At 39.2% G+C, this 24503-nt stretch overlaps 1 protein-coding gene across 10 annotated transcripts in view; it reads left to right on the top strand.

The window, feature by feature from the left end:
• NRG3 (neuregulin 3) overlaps positions 1-24503 on the top strand; it is a 1058708-nt gene that overhangs the window by 802206 nt on the left and 231999 nt on the right. For all 10 annotated transcript variants that reach the window (XM_067710344.1, XM_067710347.1, XM_067710345.1 and 7 more), the window contains exon 3: positions 11472-11545. In XM_067710344.1, the coding sequence (XP_067566445.1) occupies positions 11472-11545 (74 nt within the window). The remainder of the gene's footprint in view (positions 1-11471; positions 11546-24503) is intronic.

Here is a 24503-nt window from a genome sequence, read left to right as displayed (position 1 = left end):
TTTCATGAGGATTACTTTGTCTAACCTTTGTAAATCTCTCAGCACTGTGCTCTGAGCAGAGGAAGTCTTCTAGGAGCCCAGATTGCTCATCCATTACACTACAAGATGCAGAAGCGCTTTCTGATAGCACTTTCTCCTGGATTTATTCCTAGGTAAAACACATACAGGAATATCAGATACATCACCCATAACCTGATTAACTGAATCTCTCTCTCTCTTTTTAGAACATAATCATATTTTATCGATTTCAAGTCACTGCTCACCTACTGAGTTTCTATTTCAACTTACCAAACACTCCAGTTAAATAACATTCCTTTGAATTCTATTTTGAATTTGCTGACTGTGGACGGTTCCTTAATTTTTGTCAACCTACCTGTACCAGATTGCATATTCCTTCGTTTCAATTAAAGGTCAAGAATCTTACCCATGTCACCATTAGGAAGAATATCCCCCCTCCTATGTCTTCTCTAGCTTACCCATCCTTACCCGTGCCATTGTGTTATTTTCCCACTTTCCATATGACATTCAGCTTTAGAACATATTTCACTATCTGATCTTGTCCAAGCTAGGGACATTGATATCGCCACCTCTTCCTGACCTTGCTTGGTTACCAGAACTCTAGCCAGTTGTACTGTGCTGACTGATCTCCAACAAAACATATGCTTTCACTGGAATGACTAAAACATTGGCATCAGAGATAGCATGTAGATTTAGGAATTTCTTTTCTGTTTAAGAGGAAATGTGAAATAGCAGGAAGAGCACTGGATGATGCTCTGTGCTCTGCCTATTCATTTCTTAACCCCCAACCCAACCCCTGGCGACCAGTGTTTTTTTTTTTTTTTGCGGTACGCGGTCCTCTCACTGTTGTGGCCTCTCCCGTTGCAGAGCACAGGCTCTGGACGTGCAGGCTCAGCGGCCATGGCTCACGGGCCCAGCCGCTCCACGGCATGTGGGATCTTCCCGGACCGGGGCACGAACCCGTGTCCCCTGCATCGGCAGGCGGACTCTCAACCACTGCACCACCAGGGAAGCCCTGAATCATTTTTAAAATTAAATGATTTGCTCTACTTACATGACTTCATCATCTAAGTGTATATATTTTTTAAATAAAAAACACAAATGTGCTTATAATGAAAAGCCACCAGCCTTGATCTTATCCTTTTGCACTAATTCCCCATGCCCGATTCCCCCAACATGCACCCCTCCCCAAACACTTGGACGTGCTTAGTAAACCATTTTCATTTGGTATTTTCCTGCTTGTTAACTTCATATCTCTAAATAACATATTAAGCCTCTGTTTCTTTATCTACTTTAGTTATGATACATTGACTTTCCATAATCATGGGAATTTAAGTCACTTACACAACCCCCCACTTCTACTCCCTCCTCCCTACCTGGTTCTATCACTACACTCAGTTCTCAAAGTTAGACTTAATGATACATTTCAGTAAGTAGAATAATATGGTTAAGAAATGGGGCTTTTTTGTGCAAAACTGAGGTTGAGCTAGTTACATATTTCCCTGGTTTCCTCCTAACAGATTTTCAAACTTACAGTAACAATTATATTAGACTGAGCATCCATTTAAACTTACAAGCCTGTGCCTTTTTTTTTTTTTTCAAGGCAAGACCCCACTTTCATCTCAGTCTGAGTTGCATGAGGCTTTTAATATGAAATCACTTTCCATTCAGTCCAAAGCTTCCTTGTTGCTGATGAATGTCATACATAATGAAAGATTATATCCATTTATCCTCAGCAGTAAATCATTTATCACACAAAGGAGATATATTATTGTAATTCGGATCAAAGCTGCCCACTTCCTTTAGCCGGCAGAAACGCTGCACCGTTCGTGGATTGTACAATATCCTGGGAGAAACAGGGGAAATTATGCTGTTGAATGAGGGTTCAGCAAACTCTAGGGGTTTCTAAAATGGCTTTTAAAAAAATCATGTTTCACGTAGAATTTCTATGATCCAGGCATGTGAGCTGTAAGAGTCTTTTTTTTTTTGCTTTCTTCACTTAATTAAATCTGAAAGCTGTGGGACTTTTTGCAGCTTGCTCTGTGATGTCTGCAAACAGATTTGTGAATGACATTTTGTGGGTATTTTGCCCCCTTTCTTAGAGAGGCAATAATTATTACCGCTTCATTTTGAAGCATGCTGTGAGTGGTTTTATCAGTTCTTTTGCTAATGAGCTCCTTCTCTGCTTTCTAATGCCAGTCATAAAGATGCCTTTTAAATAAGATGTATGTCTCAGATTTCTTTTCTTTTCACTCTTCCTTATCAAGCTGTGTATGGCTTTGCTTCAGGAATCACCCACACTACCCAGGCAAGGAACAAGGCTGGTCTGTTTGATCTCTTGTTGATATCATGCTCTCTCACTGTCTCCTTCTGAGAGCAGTGAATTCCAGAAAGGACATCACACTCCTCCAGAGGAGCCTCTTCTTATGTTGTGTCTTTGATTTTAGGTTAGCGTTGCCCTGTATTCCACATCTGTGTTCACCGCTTTTCAAATTCAACAGCGTGTGAGTGCCTCAGTATGGAAATGATCCTAAGTAAAGTGAGCTGCAGAATGAAGGAGGGAGAATGGGCCCTCTTTCTTCCTTTGGTATTACTTGGGCTCCTGGCCAGGATGCTCTTACAGTTTATTCAGAATTTATGCAAAAGAGTAGCTAGTGATTCACATGATCAAGTCACAGATCTGCACCTAACGTTTACAAACAACATTACTTCATCTGATCTTCACCACATTCTGGAAGTAGCCTTTCAGCGCTTTGGCCATTTCAGAGCTAGCTATTGAAATTCCTATTCTCCTCCTCCAGCCTCTGTGAGCTCATTATGTCCCTTGCATGGTTGATAGAAATAAATGTAATGTGCCCAGGCTCCTTATCCTTAAAACAAGAGATTGCTAAATTTATCAGAACAAGATATAGTGATAGCAAAAATATTATACATTAACTTTAATCTAGGTGTTCCTATTGATGGTTCTTACTTCTCTGACTATTCAGATGCTTTTACTCTCATGTAGGTACAGTTGCCGGATCTAGGGAATAAAATACAGGACACCCGGTTAAATTTAAATGCCAGATAAATAATGAATACATTTTTAGTATAAGTATGTCCCACATATTACATGTGGGACACACTGATGTAAAAACAATATGTTTGAAATTCAGATTTAACTGGGTGTTCTCTATTTTATCTGGAAACCCTAAATACGGGAGAATCCAAATTCTGGTCTTTGCTACTCTATAGCTATGTTACCCAGCTTAGTAACGGTTATGGACTGAATTGTGTCTTCTGAAAACTCGTATGTTCAAGCGTTAAATTCCAGTGTGATTGTATCTGGAGATAGGGTCTTTTAGAGATAATTAAGGTTAAATGCGACCATACGGGTGGAGTCCTATTCTGATAGGATTGGTGGCCTTCGAAGAAGTTGCAGAGAGAGGTTGAAGAGGGAGAGCCAGATCAATCTCTCTCTCTCCACCATGTGAGGTAACAGGAAGCAGCCATCTGCAACCCAAAGGGAGAGCCCTCACCAGACGCATACCTTGCTGACACCTTGATCTTGGACCTCTAGTCTCCAGAACTGTGGGAAAATAATTTTCTGTTGTTTAAGCCACCCAGTCTGTGATATGTTTCTCTGGCAGCCCAAGTTGACTAAAATGGCAAGTTTAGAATGTTTTCCTTCTGTCTCAGTTTTACATTTCTCGCTGAACTGTGAGCTGGGAAAGACGGTCGTCACTTTTCTTCCACTGACTAGTCTCAACATGTGAGTCAATTACACTTCTAATTTCAAGAAAGTAGAGAGAGAAAAGTGAAGGAATCTGCTAATAGTTGAACCTTAAGCCTCAGAGAAAGTCTGTGATTGGCTAATCTCACAATCTCAGCGACATCTTAAGTGAAAAGAATAAAGAGGAATCATAGGGAGTAGTTGGGACAATAAATCCCGGTCCATTGTTGGCTGGGAACTATCAAAGGCAGTCATGGGAACTTTGAATTAACTAAAGAAGTGGGGGAAGGGAGCATGACTGTCCTCTGACTTTAATGTTAGAACCTTAATTATCTGCCTAAATTTTCTGATTACTAAACATATTTATAAGCATTGGGGGCAATGTGTGTCTATGTCTGTGTGTGTGCAGTGTGCACAGAGCACACACGAAATCAAGGCTCATAACCCCACTTAGAGATGAGCACCTGAGACCTTAGAGAGGTCAGTCACTGACCTCTGTCATACCTCTAAGTGGCAGAATTAGGGGTCATTCTGCATCCATAGGACATACCTTTTCCACCATAACAGGCTACCTCCCTTGAAAGCTAGAATCTCATGTTCGTCATGTTAGAATTTATGTATACTAGGAAACTAATAACATAACATTTTCTCAATTTGAATTTATAAAGCAAAATTCCATCTATCCTCCACTTGTCATTATTATTCCCTAACCCTTTTGCTCTTAATAGACAATGATTATTTTACTACCTCTAATGTGATATTGAAATTAGTCTTCCTGCAAGAAGGCCAATAGATTACTTCTTAATTTACCTTCTTAGCCTAAAAAGGGATTCTTTTTTCTTTTAGATGCAGTAAAAATCAAAGCTAAGTTAGATAGAATGGCTTTTTCAGCCCACATAGCTGCTTTGGGTACTATTGCTATGCACTCTAAGCTGCGCAGTACCTTCACGTCATGTTATGTGTTTTAATTTTGTTAATGAAGTAGTAAGGCTGAGTGAGGCTCTTGATAGGGTCAGAAATTTCTATAAAGGCCAAGGTATTTATTCAGACTGACCTGAGAACTCCTTAGCCACTGATTGTTCAAAAGTGAATTACCATATATGGGAGTAAGAGGATGATGTAAACAGGTTCTGTCCCTCTGGTACTAAAATTGACCAATGAAGTGTATGGGTGACTGCTGGACCAGGAACCTAATGTTTACACATGGTTGAGAGGAACTTGCAGTTGAGGAAACACATGTTTCTTATATTTTTTTAATGTCTCAGACTTGAAATCATTCTTTTCCTTTTCGTCTTTAGGGCTCAAATAGTAACTGAATGCAACACACCTCCTGAATTTGAGCAGATGCTTTCAGATTCACTTCTGAAATCATATCAGACTCATGATGAAGTAATTGGCCTCCATCTACTTTTGAATTCAAACTTTGCTAAGGGGAAATTTTAAAAATTATTACATTTTCTGAAAATTGCAGGTATAGCTTCATTAGCAAGAATAATCATGGTTGTAAGGTGAGTGACATAAGCAACAGTTTCCTCAGCCATGGAATTTGTGATCTATTTGAAAGCTGTTGATAACACATTGGAGGACCCTCACGCGTTTGAAGACAGTTGTTGCTCTGCAATTTAAAATAATCTGATTCTAAATTCTTCCATCTGTAGTTCAAAGGATTTTAGAAAGACTGTACCTACAGCCAGGCTACAGGTAAATTTAATTCCAGTTGATTAACTTAAAGATCTTGCCGTCTTAATTAGTGCTCCTTTTAAATAAGACCACTTAATTAAGTTCTAAATTCAGCTAAAGAAAACTTACACCTTAATCAGTGTCACAGTATTCTCCATAGCAAAACCTAGATCTCAGTTTCAGCAGTGAGTGGCAGGGAAGGGAATTTGTTCTAACACCATTAATAATTTTTGAGCCTATAACTCTAGGCTGCAGATCCTTAGCTAGAAAAGTTTCTGGTCCCCCCAGCACACATTTGCATTCAGATAGAGACCTGGTTTGGGATTCTGGCTCCAGAACACCCCATCTCTTCTATGCTGGGCAATTCATTCACCTTGTTGAAACTGTATCTTCTGTTTTTGTTTGTTTTGTTTCTGGTTTTTTTTTTTTTTGTTTCTTTTTTCATTTTCTTTTTCTTTTTTATTAAACTGAGGACAGTCCACAATCAAGAAATGTCGTTCTTTAAGAGTGGTACTCCTAAAGGTCCATAGTTAGTGAATACCCCTTAAATTAACACAAAGCTAGGGACATTTGCCTTTAAATCAGTGACCAGCCTCTGTGACATGGTTTGCTTAAGAACATTTTGAAATTGGATAATAACTTACAAATCTAGGTCTTTAATTCTTACCATAAATCATGGCTTCAGTTCATGATATTTGGACCATATTTTTAAATACTAATCTTAGGAAAGATACCTGGGTGAACGATGATTTATGTATCTACTGAATTTCCATGAAGAATGTCAGAAAGTGCCACAGATCAAGCAAGGACTTTAAAGTCAACTCCAGCTGAGTGTGTACCTAGTTCAAGTACTCACTGGCTGTGTGATTTTGGAACAAGATGCTTAACCTTTCTGAACCTCCGTTTCCTCACTTGAAAAGCTGGGATGATGATTCCAAATTCAAAGAATATTTTTAAAAAACTAACACGTGTTGAGTGCTTACCATGAACAACAGGTGTTATTTATTCCTAATAATAATGCTAGGAGGGAGCAACTATTATTATCTCCAAGTTACAGATGAAGAAAAGGAGGCAGAGGAAGGCTAAGCAGCTAGTAAATAGCCGATCCTGGATTTAAAACCAGGCTGTTCTCCAAACCACCCTGCTCTCAAATGTAATGTTTAAACGCCTGATGATTTTTCCATTTTTCCCAACCAAGGGCTGACATTGAGGCTGAGGAGAATTGGCAGGAGATAATTGCCAAACTGGAGGGATTGTTCTTTTATCAAATCAGCATTTAATAGGCCCCTTAAAATTGGCAGACTTGTATATCACTGACAAAGTGTCTACTTTCCTGTAACACCAAAGAGTAACTACCATTTTTTGGTCTATGAGTAAAAGTTGGTACAGTCAGGAAAGAAACCATACAGTTTGCCACCATTTCTCTTGTGAAGTTAATTGATTTCTGCTAGTTTGAATTTTATGTCTAAAATTAAGTTTCCAAGAAGGAAGCATGTATACTTTCTCTAAAATGTATGCAGAGACCTGGCCCTACACCAGGATTGAAGCAAACATTTGAACATTTTTCTAACCTCCATATATTTCTCTCTGTAAATTATGTAAAATGCATCTCTGCAAATACGCAAGGTAGAAGGTCCCTAAGCATAAGAATGGCCAAAATTCATGTATGTAATATCAACCATGCGTGCTTGTTTATTTTTTCTCCTTCCTGGTATCATTCCCATTTTGTTCGGGTTTAAAGTGGGGAACAGGGATATCAAAAGGTTTGCGTAAAGTATATCCATGCAAATACTAAGTGAAGAAGTGAGGCTATAAACTCGACACTGTTAATCATTCTGATACAGTTGAGGAAGAAGTGATAAGAGACATTGTGTTGGCTGAGAATCCATGTAGATAACAGAGACTGTGACAGTGAAGACAGAGTAGCAATGGAGAAGAAGGGGGTGAAGCAATGATCACATCTTCCAGTAATGAGTAAATGACCAGGGAATCAACAGATGAGGATTGAGAGGATGGATAGTATAGTTCCCCCAATGGGACAGTTTTTGTGGTATTTGTTTTTGTTTTGTTTTGCTTTGGTTTGCTCTCCTAACAGGAGGAAGCAGGAGAAATGGAAGAATAATCTGGAAATGTAGGGAGGCTGTTGGTGAGAAGTGAGAGTTCTTTCATTTTCACTCAAAGTCATTAATCTTAGCTCTCATTTGTTGCTATTCATAAAATGAGTTCAAAGAAATAAATTAGCATGTGAGTATCGTAAGAGAAGAGATAGGCATGGTCTGAAGTTAGTAGTGTGGGCTGATGGCCATGGGAGCCACTTTTAGCTGGCCAAAGGATGCCCATTTCTGTGGGAACATCAGCAAATGAGCTGACCATTTAAAAGGTCTCTTCCTTGGGGGTCCTCCACATCCAGGCTGAGTGCTAGGGTCACTGCTTCTGCTTTAACACACTAGACAAATCAAGTATTAGCTTCTAGCTGACAGTCATGCATTTTGTATTTTCTTATCTTTGCCAGGATTATTCTCTTTTCTTTTGCCCAAGAATTGCCTTTTAAAACTTTTCTCTAAAACTGGGCTTTTCTTCAGGGATGATGTAGAAGGGGAAAACATGAATAGAAGGGGTGGCTTGTTATTTTAGGTACAGCTGAACAAGTGGGAGGGGCATGAGGACCAAATCAGAAGGATGTAAGGAGTAGAAAAAGTGAGGTCTGCATTTGAAAATATACAGCTGGCCCCATCCCTGTGGAAAGGGAGGGACCTGGTTCGTGATTTGGCCCTGAGGCTCACCAAGAGAGGTACTTTGCTGACACTTAAACTGGGCTCAGAATCTCCAATTTCTGACCCCACTTTGTTGCCAGGGGCCAGTTTCCCTTATTCAGGGTTACCACACCACGGTTCTCTTCAACCCCTCATCCACCCTACCCTGCTTTGGACATTGTCTCCTCAATGATGCCCTTCCCCACTGCCTTTTAAATTTGTAAATAAACAAAACACACAACACAATCAAGAACTTACTGATTTCTGAAGTGACAAGTCCTTCATCTCAGAGTAGGTGAACACACAGAATTTAAGACTAATTTTTTTTTCAAAATAAAATTCTTAGCTCTTGCTGACTGAGTTGACTTTGTGGTTGTTCTGCTGTGGATAACGCTTCTCCCAGTTTCGTTACCCAACTCTTTATAAACCGTGGCTGTCTTTTCTATTCTAATCCTGTTCTTCGGCCATCTAGTTGTAGAAGCAAAACTTACCTGTTAAGACCACCAGGGAACACTGATATTTTTAATAAAATTTCTATGATGCAAGCCTTCTCAGGGATAAATAAATTCAGAGAACAGGCAGTGGATGAATTCAGTGGAGCTTTGAAGCAATGCAGAGTAGAAAAATAATAGAGTATTTAACCTGGTTAACGCAAGATTTGTGCTTTTTTTTTTTCCAAACGTGTATTTACCCTTAAAGATTACACATGTACTTGTATAATTTTACTAATTCTGCCATGCTTTATTAAGATGAACAAACAGAAAGAACTTTCTGTTATATGAACTTCTCTTGTTCATATACCTGTATCTCTCAGAAAACAAAAAATCTTTAAAAATTGTCTCAAAATCCCCCCACAACTAACAAAAACCAAAACAAACATGCAATGATATTTCTCAAAAGATGTGCTGTTTATCACACTGTCAGAAGGTCTGCCAAACCCAATCTGTTCAACAGAAGTGCATCTTAGACATTTTTTTCTTTTACTTTATTTCCTTAACAGTGTCATAAATTCAATCCACCTCATTGGCTTTACCTGCTGGCCACATTTTGTCTTCCAATTTGGATGGATTTGAACTTACCAAGGTGACTTGTGATTTTTAAGTGGAAATTTTAATTTGTCATTCTGAAAATCCAGCACCAATTAGCAGGGACGCGGCCACCTTAACAAAGGAGCAGGGCTTTGCTGCATAGCCAGTCACAGCCCTCGGCAGGTTTCCTAGCCTGGGCCAGGCTGCTCCAACATCATCACACTTTTTTTTATCTTCATACCAGCACACAGATGTGAAGGCAGTATGAAGGAACACACTGTGCAATTTTCCTGATACTCCATGAGGCCTGAACACTTCAGAGTGGGCTCAAAGTCATGGAAAATCAGTTGAAGACTAGAAAAATTTCAAACATCGTCCCTTATTTTCTTCTCCACACGCAAACGGAATAATGCATTTTAAGTGATAAAAACCCCTTAAAAAGCAAAGCAAAACAAAAGCACTTCCCCTTAAAAGCAGCTATCTCCCTGGGATACCACTTTCATATTAAATGAAGATACAAAGAGTGAAGTGTGCTTAAAATCCCCCACATATGTTGGAAATAAAAACCTCAGGAGAAAATAAATGCATGTTACAGCACCCACCCAGCACCTAAGTCATCATTACAAGAAAATGAAAACGCAAACACTGTGGTTCAGGTAATTTTGAATAAAGGCCAACTAACAATGTTAGGGCAGCTTTCAGAGAACAGGAATTTATTTCTTCATCACAAATGTGCTTCAGTCTTAAGTATTTTCTGACTTTGTACCATTATCGAACCAGTGACATGCCTGCTTTATTTCAAGTGCAATAAATGAATTTTTAAAAAGGTTCTGAAAATATGTGTCTGCTTAAGCAAGTTCTCTCAATAGCCTGTTGGGTATTTGGGGTGTCCATATGTCAGAAGTCTTTGTTCTCAATCTATAGGGAAAATTGCCAAATACACTCCAGCGTTCCAGGCTTACAAAGGTGCTAAAGAGAGCCTGCCCCGTTACCTGCATTCCAGTTCAGCTCACAATGAAAGGTAGAAAAATTACCTAGGTGCCTTTCACTGTGACTGCTCCAGTTGCAATAGACTTTATCTAATAAAGTGTTTATTACACTCAGAAAACAAAGCATATTCTGAAGAAAGAATCCACGGGCTCCCATCTCTGACAGAACAATCTCTTTGAATTCTTTTGTTGATTTTGTTGATTTCTAACAACCAGAGGATTGTTTTTTAAATCCGATTTTTATGCCAGCAGCACAATTTCCTCCTCAGTAAGTAGGACAGATTCATCCCACAAGCAACAATGGATGTGCTCCTGCTTAACTTGAGCATGAGAGATTAAGCTTCAAGCAGATATACTAAATGCCACCTCCCTGCTTACAGAGACTGCTCAGAGGCAGGAGTGCGGAGCCTCAGCTGTATTTTGTTCCTTGAACTGCCCGCTGATGAGCTGAGGCTGTCTGAGGCGGCCAAGCAGCCTTGACTGAGCGAGCTGTGAGAAGACTGTGGACTGGCAGGGCTGAAACGATATGCCCCATTGCAGGGGCTTCCAGGCAAATTCCCTGCCTCCAAATTGCACCCACCTTAGGAAAGTTGCCTCGCAGAAAGTACGCACTTTGCACCCGTTTGCTGAATATAAAAGAGAAAAATGAGGAGAGGAAAATGTGAGTTTAAAGAAAATGCACAGAGGCCTTGCACATAGAGATAGATGCCTTTCAGATCTTGCCGGATCTGAAATAAATGCTGCTATTTCTGACCCAGCAGTTAGGCGGCACTGACTGGAAGAATTGCTAAGTTAAAAAAAGAAAAAAAAGGTAAAATTAGCAAATGAACAAACTAGTAAAACACAAGGAAAATAAACAGCCCAGATCTACTGATAATATTTGATCAATCACGTTAGAAAATGATTTTTTGTTAGGAAAATAACACTTGCAATATGATGCTTTCCGAAGGGGTATTTGCCGTCTTTTAGAGACCAGTGTGTTGCCTAAAGAATCCTGCAGAATTATGAGGGTAACCATTATTCATACTGCTCTGAGGGCATCTTACATTGCTACTAAGTTTGCTCATTAGATATTACCTATAAAACTATAAAAGCAAAGTGGTGCTGTTTTTTTTACACAGACATGACTAAAATTCACCTGCTATCAATGTTAGAAACAGACTGAACCAGGCCATACAAAAGCATGAATGTACTGTTCTCACGGTGATGTAATTGGTGGCTACTTTGCTTGTTGAAATCTCGAACCATTCACAAACACATGCATATGTTTGTCGTTTACCCCTTTTCTCAGGTGCAAAGAAGGCTACCAAGGAGTCCGTTGTGATCAATTTCTGCCGAAAACTGATTCCATCTTATCGGATCCAAGTAGGTCAAGCGTTTTTCTTCTGTCTCTAACACAATATAAAACTCTGAGCCACAGTTGCTAACTCACTGACGGCTGTATCTCAGTTTTGTGTCTCTGAGTGCTGCCAAGGGTGGGAGCTCGGGACAGACACTCACATTCAAAGTTTGTTCAGAACTGTCTCTGTCCAGGTGTAGGTCTTCTCCAGGGATGGGGTCTGATTTCCAGATTCATCTCTACCACAACCCTCTGCTGGGAACTGCAGCAAGTCCTGCTCCCTTAGCATTCAGACTCCCCCACTATCACTCCATTATGAAAGCAAGAATATAGAAACATAAAAGACCTTATTTTTTATCCAAAAGTGTATTATGAGAACTATAGTATCGTATTGCTTCTTACCCACTGGTTGGTAATTTGTGAAAATATTAAACCTATTAACCTTTACCTTCCTAAAGTAAGGAAATACACATAAAAAATTATATAAGAAGTTTTCAAACCAACTGTGAAAACCTCATTTTTAGCAACACTCTTCGAGTATCAGCGATTACTGTACCAATGATAAATTATTTGGTTTTCCATTCATGAAAGAAGACAATTTGCCACTACAAAATATTGCCACTCATTAGTTTCTGTCTCTATACAGAGTAAAAAGTAACGTTCTATATGAATATGCCCAATTCTGGTCAAATGTGAAATTTTTACTTTATCTGTAAATGATCAGCTCTTTCAATGACTGCTACAATTGCATTGCCACTAAGGAAAAGGGGACTTTTAGTGAATCAGAAGTTTAGTTCAGTGAAGATAATGACAGACATTTCCAAATCGTAAAGGCAAGATTTTGGTTCTCTGAATACCAAACATGCATAGCATAAACTTTATCATGCATTGACAACAGCCAGAGGTCGCCCTGTCTGTGAATGTGCACGTCGCTGCGTAACGACCATGTTTAGCCATCCTTCAACACCTTTTCAAAATGCATATTTCCATTTCCCCCTTGAATTTTTAGGTATGTTTCCTCAGGTAAATGTAATATTTTTTAAAAAGGAAATTCTTGTTTAATTCAGTTTGCTTGTGTTTTATCTTGTCAAGGCAAGCTGCCACTGTACGGCGTTCGCTCCTCTTTTTTTTGCAAATTTAGCTCTCCTAGAGAAAGGTGGTTGTTGCCTAAAAGCCAGCAACCAAACTAGCCATGATCTGTGTTCTCTGAAATGTGAGGCTCTGGTCTATAGGAGTTTCCCAGGTAGGGGGCAGTTACTAGAATGTGTTGAATCTTTCCTATCTTGTGATTTTTGCCACTTGCTAAGCTGATGTCTAAAAGGTATGGTTGTGGCTAGAGACGTATAATTTGGAATACTAGAAATCTTACAAAGAAGAGTGGGTTTGCTGATTTCTTTCTTTCTCTTTTTATTCACTTTGATGTATTATAATTAGCTTCTCTCTTTGTTTTTTTTTCCCTTCTTTCTTTCTCTTTCCTTCCCTTTTATTGTCCTCTTTCCTTTTCTTCTCTTTATTATTTTCTTGCATTCCTTTATGCTTCCTCCCTTCCCCTCCCTCCTTCCCTCCCTCCCTCCTTCCCTCCCTCCCTCCCTTCCTTCCACCCTCCCTCCCTCCCTCCCTCCCTTCCTTCCTCCCTCCCTTCCTTCCTTCCTTCCTTCCTTTCTCTCTTTTCCTATATAGCTGTGGAATATCTGTCCAGTATGGGTACTGGGACAGGGCTTGCATATGGTACAGAATGGGTAAAATAACCTTTCTTTACACAGTCTAATCAAACCTTTGCCATTCAGTTGAATATGATAGTCCATCACTGCAAAAGCTGAGAATGAGGCCACTCTAAGGACTGTGTGCTTCTCAAAGAAAAATGATCCCATGATCAGAGTCACCAACCCTGAAAACCTTGGTCTCACATCCACAAAAATATTTAGTTCAACAATACTTACAATGGTGAAAAAATAGACACATTCTGAAAAACAAGATTATGTTTAAGTAGCACATTATGTGGCACATCGATCATGTTCCAGTAAATTATTAAAATAAGAGCTGTATGAAATAGTCCTATTAAGTGAAACAGCAAGTTAGAAAATTATTTTCATGTAAGATTGCAATAAGAACTTTCTTTGGTCCAAAGGTGGAAAAAAACATACATTAAAATGCTAAAAGGGAACTTTAAGTATTGGGGTTATAGAAGTATATGAAAAATTTTCCTTTTTATCCTGTTTTCTGTAAAATGACATATCATTATGTGAATCAAAATGCCAGGATGCCTTGTGTTGGGCCGCACGACACAGGCCTGCAAGCCCTGTGCTTGCCCAGCTTCAACACCAAAGGAAGAGCCCAGAGTCAGCAAGAGACAGCAGTGGCTTAGTGGATGAGGTAGCTTACATGTCTGAAGCAAGGTCCTGGAGCAGGACCCCACCATCTGTGGCAGATGGTGGGCAGAACATGGTGGCGGGCTTTGCTGGGGTGGGGGGCAGGGTCACCAGTTATAGGGGGAATTAACATCAGGTCGGCTCATTGGTTACCAGGGAAACCAGCAGAGGGACAGCCTGCTTCTCACTGCCCCTTTGATAAGCTATCAGAGTGGAGATGTTCTGATCTAAAGCTAGGACAGTCATTAGCTGGAGCCTGGGGCAAGTATGTAAGAACATCAGTCAGGTGAGTAGGGTGTAGGTGAAGCAGACGCTAGTCTAGTCGAGCAGGGGATGTCCAGAGAACAGCCATCTTGAGTGTCCTGACCATACACCTTGAAATTCAAAAAAACAAAACAAAACATTGAGAAACCTATGGATGAGTCCCTGTGACACAGTTTAAATGGGAAAAGCATTTACTTCCCATTCATCTATGCATGCATCTATTTACTTATGTGATCATTAATTCCTTCCCCAAATATTTTCTGAGCACCCACCAAGGGCCGTCTATAATTGGTCAGATTCTCTTAGTACAGAAGTGTACAAACAGGATTTAGGCTCTAAGACCCCCAAGGCTAGTGAGGGAGAAAAACATGTAGACACATAAGCATGGGCCTGTTTCTGGCAGAAACATTTATTCCTTTGTGATCTTGGCAGATTTATTAAGCCCCCGAGCCTCGGGCTTGTCATCTGTATACTGCCAATAATAATACCTATAGGCATCTATCACCATGATTGACAGGAGGTCAGTTCCAGGTAAACATTAGCCTACTTCCTTGCTCATTCATTGTAATCATACTAATATGTGTTCAGAGTTTACGTGTGTTAGGCACTGGGCCAAAGGACTTTACTTGGATTATCTCATTAAACCCTCACAATCAAAGTCCAGCAGAGTTACTGGCAAATGACCACATTTTGTAGATGAAGAAATTAGGCCTCGGAGATATTAAATCAACTTGCTCAAGGTCCCACAGCTAGTTAATGCTGGAGTCTAACTTCCAATCCACATGACTTTGGGACCTGAGCTCCCAACTGCAGGGCTCTTTCCTTCCTTTCCTATGCCCCTCCTTCCTCTAGTTATTTTCAATATGATATTTATCACTCTAAATTTCATTGGCTGAAACTCAGTGACCTGCAGCAAACATTATTCTAAGGAGCAATATTTGCACAATTTTCATATCTTAATGCAGCAACTTGAGCTTCCATAGAGATGTAAATCCCTAATGAAATTTCCTTGTCAGAATTCTTGCTGAAGGATCGTTTAATTTGCTGCTCATGGTATCTTGGAATGACTCTGCTCTGGAAATAAGCATCCCTCCAACACCCTCCCTCTGCTTTTCCTCCTCTCTCCCTTTTCTTCTCTCTCTCCCTTCTTCTCTCCCCATTTTCTGATTGCATGTTCTATTTAGTGAAATCCTAAGGAACAGTGGGTAGAAGTCTCTGCTGTTTTATTCTCCCCCAGGCGATGCAGAGTTGATCAGAAATGTGTACCTTTGTCAATTAATTTATTATAATTATAATAATAATAATAACCTCAAGTTACATGCATTTAGGGAAGCAAAGCCAGGATGTCACTGTGAGAAACTCAATGGCTGATAGGACCAGTGTTTGCACTGTGGCCCCAGGCTGGGTCTTCAGACCTGTTATTCCAAAAACTCACAAGCTGAACCTGTAGTCAGCTCTACTCAGGAAGACTTGTATACACATAAGAATCAAACTTATACAATCTCTTGATGTCAGTTTTCGGAAAAGCATAATGCATTGTCAGATTACTCAAAACCTCATGTGGACCCAGGGTATGGAAGCCACATTCCCATCACAAGGATGAATAAGCAGGGGTTCAGAAGAAAGACAGTGAGAGGAGCAGACTTTCATCAAGATCCAGAGGACGTGACCTTCTGTGGAGGAGCCAGGACCAGCTAATCTAGAATTCCTGAAGAGCTTATACCTGTCCCCTGCTTCCTACTGCTGCCAACACATGGATAGCCACTGTGAACTTCCAGGAAGCACCGTCATCTTCTTGATGATTTCTAATGTAATTGCTTTGGAACAAATCCATTTTCCTCACAAATAAAGGATCGACCTGTAGACTCCTGTTTTCTCTTATCTCCAGTACCCACCCAGGTCAGGTACCATCTCTAGCCTTAAGGCAGAGCTAGATGGAACTGAAGAACCATGAACTGGCCAAGGTTTCAGGCAGATATTGTCCTGGGTCTCCCCGCTTCAGTGCACATGTCAACCTGAGTTATCAGCAAGATCCTGATCTCATCCTTGGCCAAGGAAAGCCTGAGAGCAGCTCCAGAGAATGGCTTAAGAGGAGAATCAAAGAATGGTACAGGGTGGAAAAGACACCCATCTGCAGTGCGGGTCCTTTTCCTGACACACAGCCAGTGGTAACCATTTCCTGTCCTCACTGTGCCTTCCTGTCCACATCGGCATCTAATACCCAGTATCCTCAGGGCTGGAGGGAGCTGATAAGTTTGCAAGCCCCAAGTTTGGCACGGGGCTTATACAGCTTAAACTCTCAGTGTCATCTGCTCTTCCGCATGGGAGGATGGAGGCTAACTTCTATCTCTAGTCTATATAAACCATTAAAAGAAAATTTTCCACAGTTTACTGATCTAGTAGACTTTTATTCAGCAATTCATGAATCAGGCAGCATCCAATCCAGCAGATAGAAAGGAGCTCTGAAGAACTGTATAAGATGAGAGATTCTCAAAGACCAAAGTGACCAAGAACAAGGAAGTTAAACTGGGTGTTTGCTTATTGGTTAAAGCAAGGTTACACCGCTTACATGGAGCAAAGGAAAGTCAGGTAACTCGTGCTGAGCAGGCAAGCACTGGTTGGTTAAGCTAAGCCTTTCTTTTCTGGGAGAGCCAAGCATAGAAACTTAGTTAAGTTTTTGTTTGCTGATATGAGACTTAGCATGAGTGACTCCATCTTGGTTTTAACCTGGTAACTTTAACAGTACTGTCTTACATTCATACTTTGGTTTCTTTGGATCTTAGAAACCAGGCTGTGCTCTCAGGGTGCCCTGTAAGATGCCAGCAGCCTGTCAGAATACGATTCAGATGAAGACTAGCAAAAAATACGATAGGAGTTTTTAGACTCTCCATCACTCCAAACTGGGCTTGTGTACCCCAGCTTCTCAGGAACAATCACTTTGCAGATCCAAAAAGTAAATTTGCCGTGACATGTGGTTCTAGCCACAGAGGGAGCACCAGGCAGTGAACCAGTTCACAGAACCCTCTTCAGAATGGTTTGCAGGGACAACTAACTCATCAGGTCTGAGCACTATTGGTCTCCTTCCCTGTGTACCAGGAAGCAGATTGGGTCATCACTTACCCAGTGCCCAAACCAGTCAGCCCAGGGCAGAGCGGTGGTGCTTTGCCATGTGTGGCACAGTGAGGGAGAGGGAAACTTGGGAGAGCCTCCAAGAGCCAATGTGGGGCCTGGGAGCCCAAGCAGGAGTTGACTAAGCAGTTGCAGAGGTTTCCTTGAAGGGTATCAATGGGGAGTTTCCCAAAGAGACCCATGTTCCACCCTTTTGCCTTTCCCGATTTCATGTAGTATATGGAAAAGTGTGCAGTGTGACAACTACTAGATGGAAGGGTGTAAGAAAAGGTCCTCTGAATCAGGAGTTAAAAGATCTTGATTCTAATCCTGTGACCACTTGCTCTTAGCAGTGTGGCCTTGGGTGAATCACAGTGCAATTGAGCCTCAGTTTCTTTATCTGTAGAAGAATCCTCCAGGCACCCTGGTTAAAAGAAGAAAACAGCCCTCAGTACCGAGCAGGCTGTCCCTGCAAGCCATTCAAAAGTAGGGTCAAATGCACAGCTGAAATAATCTTTTTATTCATTCCTTCACTTATCCCCTAAGTAATTAAGCACATATAAAGTACACCATGCAGTGGATTCAAACGGTAGTAATTAAGGATCCTACCATCAATAAACTCATAGTCTAGAAAACTGCATTTATTTAAATTGAATTATAGGCTCCAAAGAATGTGCTGTCTGTAAGACATGAAAGTGTTTTTTTTCATTCACTCATTCAACTCTTACTAATAGTTTGACATGGGACAAGTTGCTTAACCTTGATGGGTCCTGGTTTTCTTCTTTATAAAATAAAATATTAATTGTCTCTATTGCAGACAGCTATTGTTGGATTAAATAAAATCTATTCAGAGTAGTTTGTGCTTGACACATGGTGAAAACTCAATAAAAGTTATCTAGTATTATCATTATTTTTTATCTTAACTGTTATTATTGCCTTTATAACTGCATGGTATTGCTGCATGAGACATATTATCTGACCTCAAATATCTTCAGTTGCATAGAGGCAAGAAAAAATTGTACAAACAAGTACAAATAATACACATAAAAGACCAGACAGTTTAAGGAACTATCATCAAAATGGGGGACAATAAAAATTCACATGAAGTGGAAGGAAAGGCTTATCTAGGCAGGAGCATGACAGTGAGTTTTTCACATGGGGTGCTGTGGCTGTGAACTGTTGCACAGGCTGCACACTGCCCAACTTTACAAGTATCATTTGTACTGAAGTGTGAATGAGTCTCTATGGAGTTGGGCTACATGGTCCTGGGTAGGAAATTTCCATTAATAAGTTAGATGGAGAAACAGAAGGTTCTTGAGGGCACAAAGCATAAACTAATAACCACTTGCTCTTGGCCCATTAATCCTTACTGATGAGAGGGGATGTCTTCCAGACTGAAATCTACTCAGAATACTTAAGTCCCCTACATTACTCTGCCCTCCAGTAGCCATAAAAGCATTGTTAGTAGAATGTATTAATATGTAAAATTTGCAATTCTTAATACCCTTTTTCTGGCGTTGAAAGAAGAGTACCAGAATTATCAGCTTTTGATCATGCCTCTTTGAATCTTACAAAGTCTATCAATTCTATCAGATCTATGCTGTTTTTAGATATTTGATTGCTAACCTAACTTTTACCAATTAAACATGCTAATGCACACCATTTCTAGAACAGTAGGAAGATTAATATATTTACAAGAAAGAAAAAATTTCTCATGATCACATCACTCAGAGTTTACCACTAATAATCATTTTAGCTCATAGCATTCCAACTGTTTTGTAATTTTTATGTGGAATATATAGTCACCCAAATTTGGAAAATATGTATGTTTACATTTAATATATGTCCTTTAAAAAATAATTTGTAAGCCATGCATTGCAAAATGTGGTGAGATTACACATAATTTTTCTTAACATTTTTCTCTATTTTTCTAATTTTCTACAATACATATTTATTAACAGTACTTATTAAAAGAATGATAATAACACTTTTTGATGCATCTACATGCCAGGCACTGTTCTAAGCATTTTTCAGATAATCCTCAGATGGCTCTTTGAAGTAGATACAATAAAACCCCCCATTTTAATGATGAAGAAACTGAGACAAAGATAAGTCAAACTGTTTGCTCAAGGATACACTTTAAGTAAGTGGTAGGGCTGGAATTTGAACCCCATAAGTTATGCAGTCTAAATATGAAAAATGAAAAGACAGTCTCAAAAGTTGACAGTAGCTCTTTCCCATAGAGTTATAATCATTATGATTCCTCTTATTGGTCCCCTTCCTTTGAACATCATTATTTTTCTGTGTGACATTTCAGACTCTGCTGTATTAGACTTTGAGGTATCTGCTGAGACATTATGTATGGGTCCCTTTACAAAACTGTGGGCCGGGATGAAGGAGGGAGAATGCCGTCTAGTTTTATCTAGTTTTATTTTTCCAACTGCCACTTCAGTCCCTGGCAGAACAGGGCAGTCTCCAAGGCAGGTGGGTGAGGGAGTCCTACCACGGTGTAAGTGAGCGTGTCCTGTGGTGATGTTCTCTGTTTTTTTTTTTTAATTTTTCTTGGAATATAGTTGACTTACAATGTTGTATTAGTTTCAGGTGTACAGCAAGGTGAATCAGTCATATATATATATCCATTCTTTTCAGATTCTTTTCCCATATGGGTTATTACAGAATATTGAGTAGAGTTCTCTGTGCTATACAGTAGGTCCTTATTAGTTATCTATTTTATATATAGCAATGTGTACATGTTAATCCCTATCTCCTAATTTATCACTTCTCTCCACGTTTCCACTTTGGTGACCATAAGTCTGATTTCAAGATGTGTGAGTCTGTTTCTGTTTTGTAATTAAGTTCATTTGTATCATTTTTATTAGATTCCACATATAAGTAATATTGTATGGTATTTGTCTTTCTCTGACTTACTTCACTTAATATGATAATCTCCAGGTCCATCCATGTTGCTGTACATGGCATTATTTCATTCTTTTGTATGGCTGAGTAATACTCCATTGTATATATGTACCACATCTTTTTTTTTTTAATTAATTAATTTAATTTTGGCTGCACTGGGTCTTCGTTGCTGCACACGGGCTTTCTCTAGTTGCGGCGAGCAGGGGCTACTCTTCCTTTCAGTGCATGGGCTTCTCATTGTCGTGGCTTCTCTTGTTGTGGAGCACAGGCTATAGGTGCATGGGATTCAGTAGTTGTGGTAGACAGGCTCAGCAATTGTGGCTCACGGGCTCTAGAGTGCAGGCTCAGTAGTTGTGGCGCACGGGCTTAGTTGCTCCACGGCATGTGGGATCTTCCTGGACCAGGTATCGAACCCGTGTCCCCTGCATTGGCAGGCTGATTCTTAACCACTGTGTCACCAGGAAAGTCCCTACAACATCTTCTTTATCCATTCCTCTGTTGATGGACATTTAGTTTGCTTCCATGTCTTGGCTATTGTAAATAATGCTGCAGTGAACATTAGGGTGCAGGTATCTTTTCGAATTATGATTTTTCTCCAGATATATGCCCAGAAGTGGGATTGCTGGATCATATGGTAGTTCTATATTTAGGTTTTTAAGGAACTTCCACACTATTCTCCATAATGGTTGCACCAATTTACATTTCCATCAATAGTGTAGGAGGGCTCCTTTTTCTCCACACCCTCTCCAGCATTTATTGTTTGTAGATTTTTTGATGATGGCCATTCTGACAAGTGTGAGGTGATACCTCATTGTGATTTTGATTTGCATTTCTCTAATAATTACTGATGTTGAACATCTTTTCATGTGCTTTTTGGCCATCTGTACGTGTTCTTTGGAGAAGTGTCTACTTAGATCTTCTGCCCATTTTGGGATCGGGTTGTTTGCTTTTTGAATATGTAGCTGCATGAGTTGTTTGTATATTCTGGAGATTAATCCCTTGTTGGTTGCTTTGTTTGCAAATATTTTCTCCCATTCTGTGGACTGTTTTTGTTTTGTTTCCTTTGCTGTGCAAAAACTTTTAAGTTTAATTAGGTCCCATTTGTTAATTTTTGTTTTTGTTTTCATTACTCTAGGAGGTGAATCAAAAAAGATATTGTTTCGATTTATGTCAGAGAGTGTTCTAGTTATGTTTTCCTCTAAGAGTTTTATAATATCCGTCCTTACATTTAGGTCTTTAATCCTGCCGTGAGGCTTCCACTCTGCCCACACCTACCTCTCTGAACAGGAAATCCTAGTAGCACTCTCCTTCCCTGCCTAGAGGGCACCTACACCTGTGGTTGGTGTAAGCCGGAAGTTGCGTAGCCCACGGGTTACCTGCTCTGGGAGGCTTCAGTTCAGAATGGGGCTCTGGTTCCACCCGTCCCCCACTGCCCTTCCCCTACCGTCTCCAATTTGAGGGATCTTAATAGGGTTCTTACTACTCACACAAGCTGTTGATAGCCTGAGTACGTTCAGCCTTCAGTAGAGTTTAATTTTATATACACAGTATTTTGCAGTTTATTTCTATATTTGTCATATTTGGCTAATTACTTATGCATGAGGGTGGCACCTCCACACCAGAGATTTATACATTGATGTAACTTTCTTCCAGTATCCATAAAGTATTGCCATTTTCACTGAAAATCTATGTGGAGATAACCTTTACTGAGTATTCCAGTGGCCTTTTTATTTGGAAGTTTCCAAGCGGTACACTTTGAGCATAAGAAGAATTGAAAGAAAAATGGTGGAAAGTTTCGCCAAGAGTATCTGAAGATTAAAAACAAAGAAACAGTAACCACAAGACTAAATTGGCCTTTACCCAAGGGTGTACAGGGCATCTGAGATTACCTTGCTCATAGCTTTTTGTGTTTCCTCCTCATACTCCATTTTGGATAAATTTAAATCACATCTAATAACATTACATGCATCACTAGAGAGTTACCACTACCCTCTATGAAATAGAGAAAAAAAAATAATGATTTTCCTCTATGTTAGTAAGCCTTTCCTAAATGCATCTATTTATTTACATCCTGTGCACAGAAGCTGTTATGTTTTGGAGATAAATAGCAGAATTACTTGTTAATTTTGAAAGTGTTTTATATGATGCTGTTGCTGGGAGATGACCAATATAGTGCTGTACCAAGCTGCACACCCCCCATCCTCCTTTCCTTGAGAGAGCTATTTTGAGAGAGCATGATAGAGCAATTTCACTCTTGTGTAACTAACATGAAATGGAATGATTTGAGCTATTACCATCTTCATTTCTAATTTGGTACTACCATCACTCTTTCATTTTTTATCTAGTTTTAAAAATTGGACATGCAAATTGTAAATAGCCTCTCATAATGTGGATTGTAAAGATGAGACAGAAAAGTATGAAAATCTACCACATTGTTGTCAATAATCAGAGACACAGGGTTATGGGTTTTCTCTTAATACTAAAGTCATATTTTTAATTCCAACAGAGATGTTTTCACGGAATGAGGACATACTGTGTGGCAGACATTGTCTATGCCACTATCTCTACTTCCTCGTTTATTACCCACCCCTTACTTGGGGTTATTCTATAGTTGAGGAAACTAAGATTCAGAGAAATTAATTAACCCATCAAAATCACTGAGTTTCTAAGAATTTAAATTCTAATCTGTAGATTATACCCTTTAGCTTTCCAAGTACTTTCTCTTAGGGACCAATAAAGTGTTTGTGTTTTTATTTTTAAGCCAAGGAACTGATGTTTCAAGGACAAAGTAACACAGAAGTTGGTTTTAGAATGTTTGTTGCAATAGGAGCTTTTTATTTATTTATCTATTTATTTATCTAGATAGATCTATCTCTCTGTCCTTTGATTGTTTGCTTGATTGATTTTTCATGAGGAGTTAAGGGCAAGGCATTCTCCATCATGGCTAGTGGTATGCTTAAAAATTCAACTTAAAATAGGTGAAAAGATGGGTGCATAATTAGTACAGTTTGGGATAGAATGCTGTATTAAGCTATACAGTACAAGGTGCATAGTCTAGTTCCTAACACACAACAAGCACTTGATGAAATTGTGAGCAGTTATAATGAATTTTTGATGATTTGTTTTATATGAGAATAAACTTTTGAGAACAGGCACTGGATCTTCTAAATTTCTGGCTCTCTTAACTTTTCAGTCTCCCCTTATGAATAGAGGTTAACTATTCAGTTTTACTGGTTGGTACCTCCATTGTCTCCATTTTCTTTGGAATCTTGAAAACCAATCCTTTTAAGAAAGTTCGGTGGTGTAAAAATTAATGTGGAATCGATCTGGCAGGTAGACACTTGATTCCCCACTGTGTTTTAAACCATGAGGAGGTTTTCAAATTTTCAGTTTTTCCTGGTTTCTTGTCTTCACAGCAGTGCTCTGTAATTATGCCTGCGGGAAGTTTCCAGATATTGGGCATATCCCGCCTCAGTGGTCTAGGAACACATTCCAGACCCAATCAGAGTGTTTCGTGGATAATCTGGAAATGTTTCCCCTCAATTAAGAATGAACAATGAGGAATTTAAAACGCAAACATTTCTATAATGTAAGCCAATTCTGATATAAATAACATTTATTAAGGACCTATTTTGGTTCATGCAAGAAACTTTGCCAGGTACACTCACATGTTGTATAGGTTATCATTTAACTCTGACAAGTACAAGATAAAATAGTTATTTCTATCCCCATTTATTTTTGAACAATACAAACAAGACTAAGTAGGCAATATCTAGAGGAAGAAAACTGTGGAGATTTATTGTGGAAATAAGAAGACAAATTGAGAGAAATAGCGTGCTCTAATATAGAACATATTTTGTAAAAGTCTATTGTTTCTTGAATATATTTCACTATAGTTTCAAATAAAATCCTCAGACTATTTCTTAAACCTTTATTTTAGTTTTTCTTTATTTTTGTGTGTGTGTTTCATTATGAAATTTAATCAGCAGATTGTTAAAAAATAAAATGCAGATTCTACAGGAGAACAAGGATTGTGTTGGGTTTGGTTACCACCATATCCCAAGTATTGTACCTAACATGCTTCCATCATATCAGACGTAGAAGTATATTTGATTGAATTAGTGAAATAGAAACTTGTCCAAGTTTACATGTTTTTCTACTTCTCATTTTTAAATATGTTTTTTAGTCCATCCACTTCAAAATTTAGTATCAACTCAATGTCTACGACTTTGCTAAGTGTTATGAATAATTAATATAGTAACAATATTTTAAAATACAATTTTTGGCTTAATTTAATTTTAGGATAGTAATACATTCCTAGGATTCA

The sequence above is a fragment of the Pseudorca crassidens genome, chromosome 16, assembly GCF_039906515.1.
Source record: "Pseudorca crassidens isolate mPseCra1 chromosome 16, mPseCra1.hap1, whole genome shotgun sequence".
In the NCBI taxonomy this organism is placed as follows: domain Eukaryota; kingdom Metazoa; phylum Chordata; class Mammalia; order Artiodactyla; family Delphinidae; genus Pseudorca; species Pseudorca crassidens.
The sequence above is the reverse complement of the archived record's forward strand: the minus strand, read 5'-3'. Positions and strand labels throughout refer to the sequence as shown.